The sequence below is a fragment of the Melanerpes formicivorus genome, unplaced genomic scaffold, assembly GCF_026170545.1.
Source record: "Melanerpes formicivorus ecotype bairdi unplaced genomic scaffold, bMelFor1.0.p_v2 SCAF_19, whole genome shotgun sequence".
In the NCBI taxonomy this organism is placed as follows: Eukaryota; Metazoa; Chordata; class Aves; order Piciformes; family Picidae; genus Melanerpes; species Melanerpes formicivorus.
In genome coordinates, this window is record NW_027142371.1 from 1,471,945 (window position 1) to 1,486,233 (window position 14,289).

The 14,289-nt window shown below is 52.1% G+C and overlaps 1 protein-coding gene across 7 annotated transcripts in view; it reads left to right on the forward strand.

The window, feature by feature from the left end:
• The window catches only part of ASIP (agouti signaling protein), a 54,677-nt gene that overhangs the window by 29,172 nt on the left and 11,216 nt on the right, over positions 1-14,289 (forward strand). For 4 of the 7 annotated variants that reach the window (XM_068149756.1, XM_068149755.1, XM_068149758.1 and 1 more), the window contains exon 2: positions 13,532-13,734. In XM_068149756.1, the coding sequence (XP_068005857.1) occupies positions 13,554-13,734 (181 nt within the window). In that variant the 5' untranslated portion in view covers positions 13,532-13,553. The remainder of the gene's footprint in view (positions 1-13,531; positions 13,735-14,289) is intronic. The other 3 variants (XR_010988716.1, XM_068149754.1, XM_068149761.1) reach the window with 1 other exon arrangement.

Here is a 14,289-nt window from a genome sequence, read left to right on the forward strand (position 1 = left end):
GCACCAAGTGCCACATCCAATTCCCTCTTGAACACCTCCAGGGATGGGGACTCCACCACCTCCCTGGGCAGCACATCCCAATGGCCAATTCCTCTTTCTGGGAAGAACTTTCTCCTCACCTCCAGCCTAAACCTCCCCTGCCACAGCTTGAGACTGTGTCCTCTTGTTCTGCTGCTGGGTGCCTGGGAGAAGAGACCAACCCCCACCTGGCTACAACCTCCCTTCAGGGAGTTGGAGAGAGCAAGAAGGTCTCCCCTGAGCCTCCTCTTCTCCAGGCTAAGCAACCCCAGCTCCCTCAGCCTCTCCTCACAGGGCTGTGCTCCAGACCCCTCCCCAGCTTTGTTGCCCTTCCCTGGACACCTTCAAGTCTCTCAATGTCCTTCCTAAACTAAGGAGCCCAGAACTGGACACAGGACTCAAGGTGTGGCTGAGCACAGGGCACAATGACTTCCCTGCTCCTGTTGGCCACACTCTTCCTGATGCAGGCCAGGATGCCATTGGCCCTCTTGGCTGCCTGGGCACACTGCTGGCTCATGTTCAGCCTGCTGTTTGGCCAAATGACTGACCAACCATGACTGGCCAAACCCAGGAGTCCTGGACACAGCAGAGGCTGTCAGTGCAGCACCCCAAAGGCTATCAGCCCTACCTGCTGCAGCCCTGAGAAGCAGAGACCCTCTTTGTGAACCCAAAGAGGAAAGCTCATGAATCCATGTCTGTGAACATTCCATATAATGGGTTCCCTGAGAAGTGGACATGGAGCAGGAACAGATTCACACCTTCCTAGGCATCAAAGACAGACACTTTGCCTACTTTCCAGCCCCTGAGAACGCGCAGTGGTGCTGAGAGAGCTGCTGGAAGTGCTCACCAAGCCACTTCCCATCCCTTACAGGCAGCCCTGGCTAGCTGGGGCAGGTCCCAGCTGACACCCAAGGGCTGGAAGGAGGACCCAGGGGACTACAGAGCTGTCAGTCTGAGCGCAGTGCCGGGGAAGGTGCTGGAGCAGGTGACATTACACCACACATGCAGGACAAGCAGGGGATCAGGCCCAGCCAGCATGGCTTCATGATTGATGAACCTGATCTTCTACAACAACCTGCTTGGTGCATGAGGAAGAGGCTGTGGATGTTGTCTGCCTGGACTTTAGTAAAGCCTTTGATACTGTCTCCTACAGCATCCTCTTTGCTTGTCCCACTGTACTCAGCACTGGTGAGGCCACACCTTGGCCTCAGTTTTGTGTTCCTTACTCCAAGGAGGACATTGAGGGGCTGCAGCAGGTCCAGAGAAGGGTCTGGAGAACAGGGATGGTGAGGAGCAGCTGAGGGAACCAGGATTGCTCAGCCTGGAGAAGAGAAGGCTGAGGGGAGACCTTCTTGCTCTCTACAGCTCCCTGGGAGGAGGTTGCAATGAGGTGAAGGTTGGGCTCTTCTCCCTAGGATCAGGTGATAGAAGGAGAGGAAATGGCCTGAAACCTTGCCAGGGGAGGGTTAGGTTGGAGATGAGGAAAAACTTCTTTGCTGCAAGAGTGGTCAGGGATTGGCACAGGCTGCCCAGGGAGGTGGTGGAGTCCCCATCCATGCAGGTGTTCCAGAAACCTGTGGCCATGGCCCTTGGGGACATGGTTTGATGGCCATGGCGGGCTTGGGTAGAAGGTTGGACTGGATGATCTCAGAGGGATTTCCAACTCAAACAATTCTGTGGTTTTCTGGTTTCCAAAGAGAAGAGTAAGGCTTGGAAGGATCCAGGTCCTAGAACTTGAAGTAAGACAAATGTAGAGTAGCAAATTACCAGACACTCTCCTTTGGTTTAACTAAGAATGAAGCAGTGAAATCCAGGCAAGGTCTGCAGCCTGTTGCAGAAGTCACACTGTGGTCTCAATGGACATGTTTGCTTTTCTGAGCCTGTGGATGCATTACAGCTTTGCTCTCTCCTAGACATTTAGCAGCACATTCTCTTTCCAGAGCAGTCAGCTACTTTCTCAAGAGCTCTTCTAAATCACTTTAACAGCCACTTCCAAATCCACTGCAAGCACAGGGTAAGAAGCACAACAGCTCTGTAAACAGGGACCACCCATGAAACCATATGCAAAAAAAAAGGCAAATCCTTGCCCCTGGGCACAAAATGGGCACAATTCCCACAGGCAGGCACAAGGATGACTGACTCTCTGTGCCTCTTCTGCTTGAGAGCAGCTCCCAGCATTCAGAGCTGCTGCTTTTGGCATTAGTTGTGTCTAGGCACATCCATTAGCAGAGTCTGTTTCTACTCTTCCATGTCACACCATCCTCAGTTATGGCATCTAGAATCATAGGGTTAGGGTTGGAAGGGAGCTCAAGGATCACCCACTCCCAGTCCCCTGCCATGGCCAGGGACACCTCACACCACAGCAGGTTGCTCACAGCCACATCCAGCCTGGCTGCAAACACCTCCAGGCAGGAGGCTTCCACCACCTCCCTGGGCAACCTGTGCCAGGCTCTCACCGCCTTCATGGGCAACAACTTCTTCCTAACATCCAAGCTCAATCTCCCCACTTCTAGTTTTGCTCCATCCCCCCCAGTCCTATCACTCCCTGACACCCTCAAAAGTCCCTCCCCAGCTTTCTTGGAGCCCCCTGCAGATCCTGGAAGGCCACAATTAGGTCTCCTCAGAGCCTTCTCCTCTGCAGACTGCACAACCCCAATTCTCTCAGGCTGTCTCCAGAGCAGAGCAGCTCCAGCCCTCTGCTCCTCCTCGTGGCCCTTTTCTGGACACCTTCCAGCACCTCCAGAGCCTTCTTGTAGCAGGGGCTCGAACAGCAGTATGACAAGGCAAGGATCCAACCCTTTCCTTTGCAGGCACTCTCCCTCTGGATAGCTTTTAGGAGGATGTAGTTTGCTCTGGCTTTGGATTAGTTGTTTTGCTTGTCTGTTTTAACCTGTGTTGCTTTTGAACGTGAGAAGTGGTATCTCAGACTGACTGACAGGCACATGGCTAATTTGGGAGACTGGGTGATTATCTCCTATCCTGAGCAATGGAGACATTGGCACAGGCTGCCCAGGGAGATAGTGCAGTCACCATCCCTGGAGGTGTTCAAGAAACCTGTGGCCATGGCACTGTGGGACACGGTCTAATGGCCATGGTGGTGTTGGGCTGATGGTTGGACTGGATAACCTTAGAGGGCTTTTCCAGCTGAAGCAGTTCTGTGGTTCTGCCTCAACCTTTTCTCCTGTAATTCAAACCTCTGCTTGTTATCCTGTCCATCCTGACCAAAGAACACAGCATGTGAGCAGACAGGGGTGGCTCCAGATGAGCAACAGAAGGGAGAAGAGCAAGCAGTGTCATTATGATGAGTTATAGGAACTGTGGCAGATGCATTTTTCTTCTACCAAGGCTCTTTCTTTTAGTTTGAACCAGCCAACCAAAAAAAACCCACTTAACCCTGTCCTAGCCAAACCCAGGACAACCACCTGTCCAAATATGAGCACTGCAGTCCTCCAGGATCTGGGGACTGCCTGCCTCCAGGCTCTGATCACTCCGTTCCCCCAGTGCTTGATGGCTGTGCTCCTGCAGAATTCAGTTAGTGCAATCCTCTGGGATGTGGGGACCTGAAGGATGACTGAGATCAATCAGAATCACAGAATATTAGGGGTTGGAAGGGACCTTCAGAGATCATTGAGTCCAACACCCCTGCCAAAGCAGGGACACCAAAGGCAGGCTGCAAGGGAACACATCCAGGTGTGTTTTGAAAGTCTCCAGAGAAGGAGACTCCACAACCATGGGCAGGGACCCCTCTCAACTAGACTCAGCTGCTCAGGGCCTCATCCAGCCTGGCCTTGAAGACCCCCAGGGAAGAGGCATCCACAACCTTCAAGAGCAACCTATTACAGTTTTACCAACCTGGTACTGAAGAACTTATTCCTCAGCTCCAGTCTAACCCTGCAGTCCCTCAGCTTCAAACCATTCCCCCTTGTCCTGGCTCTAGACACCCTCGTGAGAAGTCCCTCTGCAGCCTTCCTGTAGGATCTCTTCAGGTATTGGCAGGCAGCTCTAAGGTCCCCCTGGAGTCTTCTCTTCTCCAGGCTGAACATCCCCAGCTCCCTCAGCCTGTCCTCATAGCAGAGGTGCTGCAGGGGTAGAGTAGGGCATCCTTCAAGCATTCAAGAACATTTGACTCCTAAGGCATAGAACAAGATCCTTTTGCCTGATAAATGTCAGACTTCTCAGAGGTGTGATTAAAATGTTCTCACATTTGTCATCAGCAGGTAGGAGAGACTGCAGGCCTGCACCAGCCTCTCTGCTAAGTCACATCAGGTGGAGTACGGGGTGTCCAGGGCAGCCTGATTGGAGCCACTGATGGTTGTCCTGGTTTACTCTTTGTGATACTGATTTAACTTCCAGAAAACCAGCACCAGAACAAGAGGACACAGTCTCAAGCTGTGCCAGGGGAAGTTTAGGCTGGAGGTGAGGAGAAAGTTCTTCCCAGAGAGAGTCATTCGCCATTGGGATGTGCTGCCCAGGGAGGTGGTGGAGTCCCCATCCCTGGAGGTGTTCAAGAAAGGATTGGATGTGGCACTTGGTGCCATGGTTTAGTAGTCATGAGGTCTGTGGTGACAGGTTGGACTTGATGAGCTTTGAGGTCTCTTCCAAGCTTATTGATTCTCTGGTTCTATGAAACAGCAAGAATCCAAATTCTCTTCCCTTTGGGCAAAATTTTCTGGCCTTTTCCTCTCCAGTTCTGCTTCTCCAAGTGAGACAAAGTCTTCCAATGCCTTCTGCTTTCCTGCAAGATCCCAGGGAAGCACTTGTCTTTCCAGCAGCATAGCCACATTCAGGTCATGGAGTAGGTTTTTGTAACCACAGCTCTGCTTTTTTTCCCCTCTTTGCCAGTTGAGGTGTTTGATGTTCAGCTCCAAAGCCCATTTCCACTTGGGATCTTGCTGATCAGCATTAGGAATCATCTCTTCCCAACACATAAGCCCTGCAGTTCAAAGCAGCTGAGCTCCTAATCCTGAGCACTGAGAGACCAAAGTTCTTCAGCACAGGTCACTGCCCCACAAAAACTTCTCTCTGGTGGTCCTGTAGCGTTAGAGTAAGCTGAGCTCTCTGGTTCATGTCTCCTCTCTTTTGTTTGGAAGTCTCAAGCTGTGCCAGGGGAAGTTTAGGCTGGAGGTGAGGAGAAAGCTCTTCCCAGAAAGAGGAATTGGCCATTGGGATGTGCTGCCCAGGGAGGTGGTGGAGTCTCCATCCCTGGAGGTGTTCAAGAGGGGATTGGATGTGGCACTTGGAGCCATGGTTTAGTCATGAGGTCTGTGGTGACAGATTGGACTTGATGATCTTTGAGGTCTCTTCCAACCTTGCTAATACTGTGATACTATGTGAATGTGCTGCCCAGGGAGGTGGTGGAGTCACCATCCCTGGAGATGTCCACAAAAGGCTTGGATGTGGCACTTGGAGCCATGGTTTAGTAGTCAGGAGGTGTTGGGTGACAGGTTGGACTTGATGATCTCTGAGGTCTTTTCCAACCTGGTTGATTCTGTGATTCTCTCTCCAGCAGTGGCATTGTGTTACCATTTCATTCCATTTTGCTGGCATCCCCTCCAATTTCAATGCATGTTTGCTGCCCATGGGTGACCAAAATTGGCCACAGTGCTCTAAATGAGGAGCAGAGCCTGCCTGCAATATTAAATGCTTTCAGATTTTCTGTTACCAATATTTCTCTTGATACATCCTAGGACTGGATTTTGCTTTCTTCACAGCTGCATCACATTGTCACTCTTGGTCATGCTGTCATCAATACAGCCAGGACTTCCCCTTCATTATTTGAAATTCAGAAGCCATTCACTTCAGAATTTTATTTCTTGGGGGTTTTTTTCCCTCTCAAGCTCCAGTGTTTGAACTTGGCCTCTGCACTGTTGCATCTCCTCCAGTTTCACTGCTTCATTCCTCAGGATTATCCATCTGGAAATGATGAGGACCAGGTAGGGTAGCAATGAAAGAGATAAAAAGAACTTCCCATGAAAGGGAAGAGAAGTTTGTCTGTGGAAAGCTTTGTGTCAAAAGGAACAGGGCACAGTGGCTCACTGAAACTAAACAAAAGGTAGAACACCTCCCTCTTAGGACCAAGAAAATCTTTGGGGGGTTGGAGGATTTCCATGAAGATAGGTGGAGAGAGTTGGGGTTGGTCAGCCTGGAGAAGAGAAGGCTTCAGGGAGACCTTAGAGCAGGTGGGTTGGCCTTGATGATCTCTGGAGGTCCCCTCCAACCCCTAACATTCTGTGATTTTGTGATTCTAAGCCAGTCCCTCCCCAGCCTTCCTGTAGGACCCCTGCAGGTCTTGAAATGCTGCTCTAAGGTCTCCCTGGAGCCTTCTCTTCTCCAGGATGGACAGACCTAATTTTTTCAGCCTGGCTTCACAGCAGAGGTTCTCCAGCCCTCTGATCTTGGTGACCTCCACTACATCAGGTCCAAGTCTCTCTTGTGTTGGGGGTCCCACAGCTGGAGACAGCACTGCAAGTGGTGTCTCACCAGAGCAGAGCAGAGGGGCAGGATCCCCTCTCTCCATCTCTGGCCACACTGCTTTGGATGCAGCCCAGGCTGCCATTGGCCTTCTGGGCTGCCAGTGCCCATTGCTGGTTCATGTGCAGCTTCTCCCCCACCAGCACCCCCAAGTCCTTCTCTGCAGGGTTGCTCTCAATCTCATCACCCCCAGCCTGGATTGCTATTGAGGATTGCCCCAGCATAAATTCAGGACCTTGCACTTTTCCTTATTGAACCTCATGAGACTCTCCTCAGCCACCTCTGCAGCCTGTCCAGGTCCCTCTGGATGCCAGCCTGTCCTACAGTCTTACCAGCTGCACCACTCAGCTTGGTGTCACCTGAGAACTTGCTGAGGGTGCCTCAGTCTGGCTGTCTATATCATTGCTGAAGAGATTGAACAGCACTGGTCCCAGCAGACCCTTGAGGGACACCACTTGTCACCCATCTCCACCTGGGCATCAGGCCATTGACCCTTTGGATGAGGTCATGCAACCAATTCCCTATCCACATCACAGTCCACCCATCCAATCAGACCCCAAAGCAATCCCAGATGGAATGGTTCCAGGGATGAGGCATCTACCACCTCTCTGGACAGCCTGGGCCAGTGTTTCTGGGTAAAGCCTCTAAAAATACTTCCCAAGAGGATCAATCCCCATGTGAAGTCCTCTCTTGAGCACAACAGTTCCATAAGACCTCAAAAAATCAGGAATGCTGTAAAAACACAGAATATCACAGAATACACAATTCACCAGGTTGGAAAAGACCTCAGAGATCATCAAGTCCAACCTATCACCCAGCACCATCTGATCAACCAAACCATGGCACCAAGTGCCCTCTTTAAACACCTCCAGGGATGGTGACTCCACCACCTCCCTGGGCAGCACATCCCAAAGGCCAATCTCTCTTGCTGGGAAGAACTTTCTCCTCAACTCCAGCCTAAACCTCTCCTGGTGCAGCTTGAGATTGTGTCCTCTTGTTCTGGTGCTGGCTGCCTGGGAGAAGAGACCAACCTCTTCCTGGCTACAACCTCCCTTCAGGGAGTTGGAGAGAGCAATGAGGTCTCCCCTGAGCCTCCTCTTCTCCAGGCTAAACAACCCCAGCTCCCTCAGCCTCTCCTCACAGGGCTGTGCTCCAGAGCCCTCCCCAGCTTTGTTGCCCTTGTCTGGACACCTTCAAGCATCTCCAACATCTTTCTTGAATTGAGGAGCTTAGACCTGGACACAGGACTCAGGGTGTGACCTAACCAGTGCTGAGCACAGGGGTGAAAAGTCCTGGGTGCCTCCAAACCTTTAGTCAGCAAATGGTGACAACATCAACCATTTCAGATTTCAAAACCCCAAACTGAAAAGGTTGTTTGCAGTTAAGCAGAAGATCAAACCTCTGAGCAGTATTTTCCACAGCACTTCATCCCCTATTTGCTCTTCATCATTGGCTGCAGGTCCTTTGTGGCTTTCTAACCACAAACTCATTTTCTGAATGCTGGATTGCTTGGGTTTTTTTTTACTATGGGTTTGTTTCTTGTGGCACTTGCTGCCATGGTTTAGCCATGAGGTCTGTGGTGACAGGTTGGACTTGATGACCTTTGAGGTCTCTTCCAGCCTTGGTGACTCTGTGATTCTGTGACTCCATAGGTAGTTCTTGGTGATATTTAGCCTTGCAATGACTGAATGAGTCAATGATGCCTGTGAAACAATCTAGAAGCTTGGAGTGAGGCTGGGGTTGGGCTCTTCTCCCAAGTAACCAATGATAGGATGAAAGGAACTGAGCTTAAATTGTGCCAGGGGAGGGTTAGGTTGGTGATTAGGAAAAATGGCTTCGCTGCAAGAGTGGTCAGCAATGTGCCCAGGTGGCCAAGAAGGCCAGCAGCATCCTGGCCTGGATCAGCAATGGTGTGGCCAGCAGGAGCAGGGCAGGCATTGTCCTCCTGTACTCAGCACTGGTGAGGCCACACCTTGAGTACTGGGGCCAGTTTTAGGCCCCCCAACTCCAAGAAGGACATTGAGGGGCTGGAGCAGGTCCAGAGAAGGGCAACCAAGCTGGGGAAGGGTCTGGACAACAGGGCTGGGCAGGAACACCTGAGGGAGCTGGGGGTGTTTAGTCTGGAGAAGAGGAGGCTGAGGGGAGCTCTCTACAGCTCCCTGAAAGGAGGTTGCAGTGAGGTGGGGGTTGGGCTCTGCTCCCTAGTTTCAGCTGATAAAAGGAGAGCCAATGGCCTGAAGTTGTGCCAGGGGAGGGTGAGGTTGGAGAGGGGAAAAATGTCTTTGGTGCAAGAGTGGTCAGGGATTGGCACAGGCTGCCCAGGCAGGTGGTGGAGTCTCCATGCCTGGAGGTGTTCCAGAAAGCTGTGGCCATGGCACCTGGGGCCATGGTCTGATGGCCATGGTGGGGTTGGGTTGATGGTTGGCCTGGATGATCTCCGAGGATACGGCTCAGTGGCCATGGCAGTTGGGTGATGGTTGGGCCTGATGACCCTAAAGGTCTCTTCCAACCTTAGTGATTTTAGGATTCTTTGACTCTTGTATAGAAATCACAAATAATTGTCCTCCTTCAGAGTGGCAGACAGTTTGCCTTCCCACACATAAAGCGAGTGCTCTCATGGTTTCTCTTCATCACTGATGGCTGCTAACAGATGGAGTTTTTTCTGCAGAAATGTCAGTTGTTTTCAGTAACTCATACCAGAGCTCGGAGGAGACCTTCTTGTGGCCTTCCTGGATCTGCAGAGGGCTACAGGAAAGCTGGGGACGGACTTTTGAGGGTGTCAGGGAGTGATGGGACTGAGGGGGATGGAGCAAAACTAGAAGTGAGGAGATTCAGCTTGGATGTCAGGAAGAAGTTGTTCCCCATGAGGCTGTGGAGCCTCCTTCTCTGGAGACATCGAAAAGCCACCTGGATGTGTGCCTGGGTGACCTGCCCTGGGTGACCCTGCTCTGGCACTGGGGTTGGACTCAATCTCTAGAGGTCCCTTCCTGCCTGACCAGCCTGGGGGCCTTCTCTGAACAGGTGACAGCATTAATAGCTGAGGGGCAAGCAACTGATGTCGTGTCCCTGGACCTGAGCAAAGCCTTTGATACTGTCCCACACCACATCCTGGTCTCCAGGCTGGTGACACATGGGTGTGATGGGTGGAGCACTGGATGGATACAGAACTGGCTTGATGGCCTCACCCAAAGAGTGGCTGTCAATGGCTCCATGTCCCAGTGGAGGCCAGGGACAAGCAGAGTCCCTCAGGGATCAGTCCTGGGACCAGGCTTGTTCAACATCTTTGTGGGTGCCATGGACAGTGGCATTGAGTGCACCCTCAGCAAGGTTGCTGATGACACCAAGCTGTGTGGTGCAGCAGACAGCTGGAGGGAAGGGAGGCCATCCAGAGGGACCTGGACAGGCTGGAGAGGTGGGCACAAGCCAACCTCATGAGCTTCAACAAGACCAAGGGCAGGGTCCTGCAGCTGGGTCTAGGCAATCCCAGGCACAAAGCCAGGCTGGGCAGTGACTGGCTGGAAAGCAGCCCTGAGGAGAGACACTTGGGGGTGCTGGGGGAGGAGAAGCTCAACAAGAGCTCTCAGTGTGCACTTGCAGCCCAGAAAGCCAACCAGATCCTGGGCTGCATCAGGAGAAGTATGGCCAGCAGGGCAAGGGAGGTGATCCTCCCCCTCTGCTCAGCTCTGGGGAGACCCCACCTGGAGTACTGCCTCCAGTTCTGGAGCCCCTATTGCAAGAGGGATGTGGAGGGGCTGGAAGGTGTCCAGAGAAGGGCCACAAGGATGATCAGAGGGCTGGAGCACCTCTCCTGTGAGGACAGACTGAAGGAGTTGGGGCTGTTCAGTCTGCAGAAGAGAAGGCTCCAAGGTGACCTCATTGTGGCCTTCCAGTATCTGAAGGGGGCTACAGGAAGGCTGGGGAGGGACTGCTCAGGATCTCAGGGAGTGATAGGACTAGGGGGAATGGAATGAAGCTGGAGGTGGGGAGATTCAGGCTGGAGGTGAGGAGGAAGTTCTTCCCCATGAGAGTGGTGAAGCCCTGGAATGGGTTGTCCAGGGAGGTGGTTGGGGCCCTGTCCCTGGAGGTGTTTAAGGCCAGGCTGGCTGAGGCTGTGGCCAGGCTGATCTAGTGTGGGGTGTCCCTGCCCATGGCAGGGGGGTTGGAACTAGCTGATCCTTGTGGTCCCTTCCAACCCTGACTGACACTGTGATACTATGAACCTCTACGATTCTGTGAATAAACAGCTTAAAAAGAGACAAAAGCTGCTTCACACAGTCTGTCATTTTTGCAGGTTTACACCGAGGAAAAGTGCTTGGGAGAGACAAAAAAAAAAAACCCTGAGCTTAGAATCTCAAACACCTTATTTACATATTAAAGATAACAGAACAAAGGAGAGAGGAAACGGCCGAGAAAAGGCTACTGCATCCCTGCTGACAGTCCACAGAGGATTAAATGCTTCCTTTTGATTTGCTTTTAAACGTTCTGACACTCCTGTGACAATAAAGGGCACTGCCACATGTCAACGATTAAGTAATTCCCTGGACCGTGGCTCGAGTGCAGTGGTTTGAGGTCTCTGCTGTGCAAGACTAATGCTCTGCAAACAACGATTGAAAAGGAGCTGTTCATGCTCTCCTGAAACAGTTTAACTTCGTTAAAGCACTAAATGGTAGCCCTCAGAAAACATTAATGTTAAAGCAATTAGCATCTCCATTTTCGGACTTCAAAAGGAAAATGAACTCTTAAAAGTCTAGAAGAGAGCCACCAAAATGATCCAAGGGCTGGAGCACCTCTGCCATGAGGATAGGCTCATCTTCAGCCTGCTGTCAAGCCCCACAGGCTGGGGTCAGAGTGGCTGGAGAGCAGCCAAGCAGAAAGGGACCTGGGGGTGCTGGTTGACAGCAGCTGAACAGGAGCCAGCAGTGTGCCCAGGGGGCCAAGAAGGCCAAGGGCAGCCTGGCCTGCATCAGGAAGAGTGTGGCCAGCAGGAGCAGGGAAGTCATTGTGCCCTGTGCTCAGCACTGCTTAGGCCACACCTTGAGTCCTGTGTCCAGTTCTGGGCCCCTGAATTGAACATTGAGACACTTGAAGGTGTCCAGAGAAGGGCAATGAGGCTGGGGAGGGGTCTGGAGCACAGCCCTGTGAGGAGAGGCTGAGGGAGCTGGGGTTGCTTAGCCTGGAGAGGAGGAGGCTCAGGGGAGACCTTCTTGCTCTCTCCAACTCCCTGAAGGGAGGTTGTAGCCAGGAAGGGGTTGGTCTCTTCTCCCAGGCACCCAGCAGCAGAACAAGAGGACACAGTCTCAAGCTGTGCCAGGGGAGGTTTAGGCTGGAGGTGAGAAGAAAGAGGAATTGGCCATTGGGATGTGCTGCCCAGGGAGGTGTTGGAGTCCCCATCCCTGGAGGTGTTCAAGAGGGGATTGGATGTGGCACTTGGTGCCATGGTTTAGCTGTCAGGAGGTGTTGGGTGACAGCTTGGACTTGATGATCTCTGAGGTCTTTTCCAACCTTATTGATTCTATGTTCTTCATTCTATCCTGTGTTCTAGGCTGAGGGAGCTGGGGTGGTTCAGCCTGGAGAAGGATCCAGGTGGCCCTTAGGGCAGCCTTCCAGTACCTGAAGGGGACCTGGAGGAAGGCTGGAGAAGGACTTTTCATAAGAGTGTCTAGCGATAGGGTGTCTAGGACCCACCATAAGGGTGTCTAGAGACAGGACAAAGGGGAATGATTGAAACTGAGGGAGAGTAGGTTTAGCCTGGAGCTCAGGAAGAAGTTTTTCAGTACTTTGGGTCTCTGAAATAGGCTGCCCAGAGAGGTTGTGGATGCCTCCTCCCTGGGGGTGTTCAAGGCCAGGCTGGATGGGGCCTTGAGCAGCAGTCTAGTTGAGAGGTGTCCCTGCCCCTGGCAGGGAGGTTGGAGCAGATGCTCTCTGAAGCCCCTTCCAACCTGAGCCCATTCTGTGATTCTACAGTTGTATGAAACTGTGTCTCCATAGAAAAGCAGATGTGAAGCCTGCTGGAGCTACAGAAAATGGTTTAATTACCTTCAACAGCTTCTTGTGAGTCCCTGAGGGAAAACTATGAGCAAAACTGGGGAGCAAACCTCTCTTTAATGCACACCCAAGGTTCCTTTTTGACTCATCTTCCCTTCTCACTCCACTTCCACTTCTTTTGTTTGATCAACTCTGCTGCACACCCCCAGCAGCCCATGCTGCTTCAGGCAGTGTTGCCTGCCCAGCCAGCTGCTGTGATTTTCAGGTCAGCTGCACATTCAGCTCTCTGTGTATTTTCTGGGCCCAAGCAGTCTCTCAGAGGCTGTACAAGCAAGTGTAACCCAGCCCTAGTTTGGCAGCAGGGATTAGATGGATGCTCTTCAGAAATTCTCCACCTTTTAGCTCTCTAGCAAGGCCTTGAGTCTGAGCCAGCAGTTCTCCACTCAGAGAACTGCAGCCTCAGATGTTCAAGAGGCAGAGGCAGAGTTCTGAAACCAAGGGAGCATAGAATGGTAGGTGTTGGAAGGAACCTCCAGAGGTAACCAAGTCCAACCCTCCTGCCAAGCAGGGTCACCCGGGGCAGGTCACACAGGAATACATCCAGGCAGGTTTTAAAGATCTCTGGAGAAGAAGACTCCACAACCTCTCTGGGCAGCCTGCTCCAGGGCTCCAGCACCCTACAGGAAGCTCTTCCTCATGTTGAGATGGAATTTCCTGTGATTGAGCTTAGATCCACTGCCCCTCACCCTACCACTGAGCATCAGTGCAAAGAGCCTGGCTCCATCCTCCTGACAGCCACCCTTCAGATATTTGTAGGCATTGATAAGGTCCCTTCTCAGCCTTCTCCTCTCCAGGCTAAACAGTCCCAGGTCTCTCAGCCTTTCCTCATAAGAGAGATGCTCCAGTCCCTCCCTTCATCCTCCTCATAGCTCTCCATTGAACTCTCTCCACTAGTTCCCAGAAACCCAACCCTTGTCAGAAGAACCTTGCTAAAGCTGCACACCGTGACAGAAAGCCACTGCTGAGATGTGTAACCTTGCTTCTTCCCTACAAACAGGTTTTGACCAACTCTGGGTTTCATGCCAATGGAATTTTCCCTCCCCAGGATGGAAAGCAGGAACCTCTTCCTAAGCCTGTTGCTGTGCTACAGCGTGCTCAGAGCTGCTGACTCTCACATGGTGATCGAAGAGAAGACAGAATGCAACCCATCCAAGAGCAACAAAATGAACCTCTCAGATCTCCCACCCATCTCCATTGTAGGTCAGTAAAACCCTGCTGCTAGATCACAGGATCAGAGGATGTTAGGGGTGCACCAACTTCTCCATCCCCATCTCATGCTTTTTTGGCTGCACGCCTGAGCAGGAGGCTGGAGGTGAAGGCAGCCAAGCTCTCCTTCAGTGCCTCACTGAGAGATTGGAGGTGGGCAGCCCTTTGGTTTCATCCTTCATTGGCTTTTCCCAGCCCCTTCAGTAGGAAACAACAACCTTACAGATGGGAATAGAGAGGTTTGGGGAGAAATGATGACTGTGCTTATCCCAAGAAAGGTTGGCCCAGATGATCCTTGAGGTCCCTTCCAACCTGTGTTCAAGGATTCTAAGGGACCTTCAAAGATCATCCAGTCCAACCCCCCCTGCCAGAGCAGGACCACAGAATCCAGCACAGGTCACACAGGAACACATCCAGACAGGGATGGGAACACTCCAGAGAAGGAGACTCCACAACCTCTCTGGGCAGCCTGCTCCAGGGCTCTGGGACCCTCAGAGTGCAGAAGTTCCTCCTCATGTTGAGGTGGAACCCCCTGTGCTGGATTTTCCA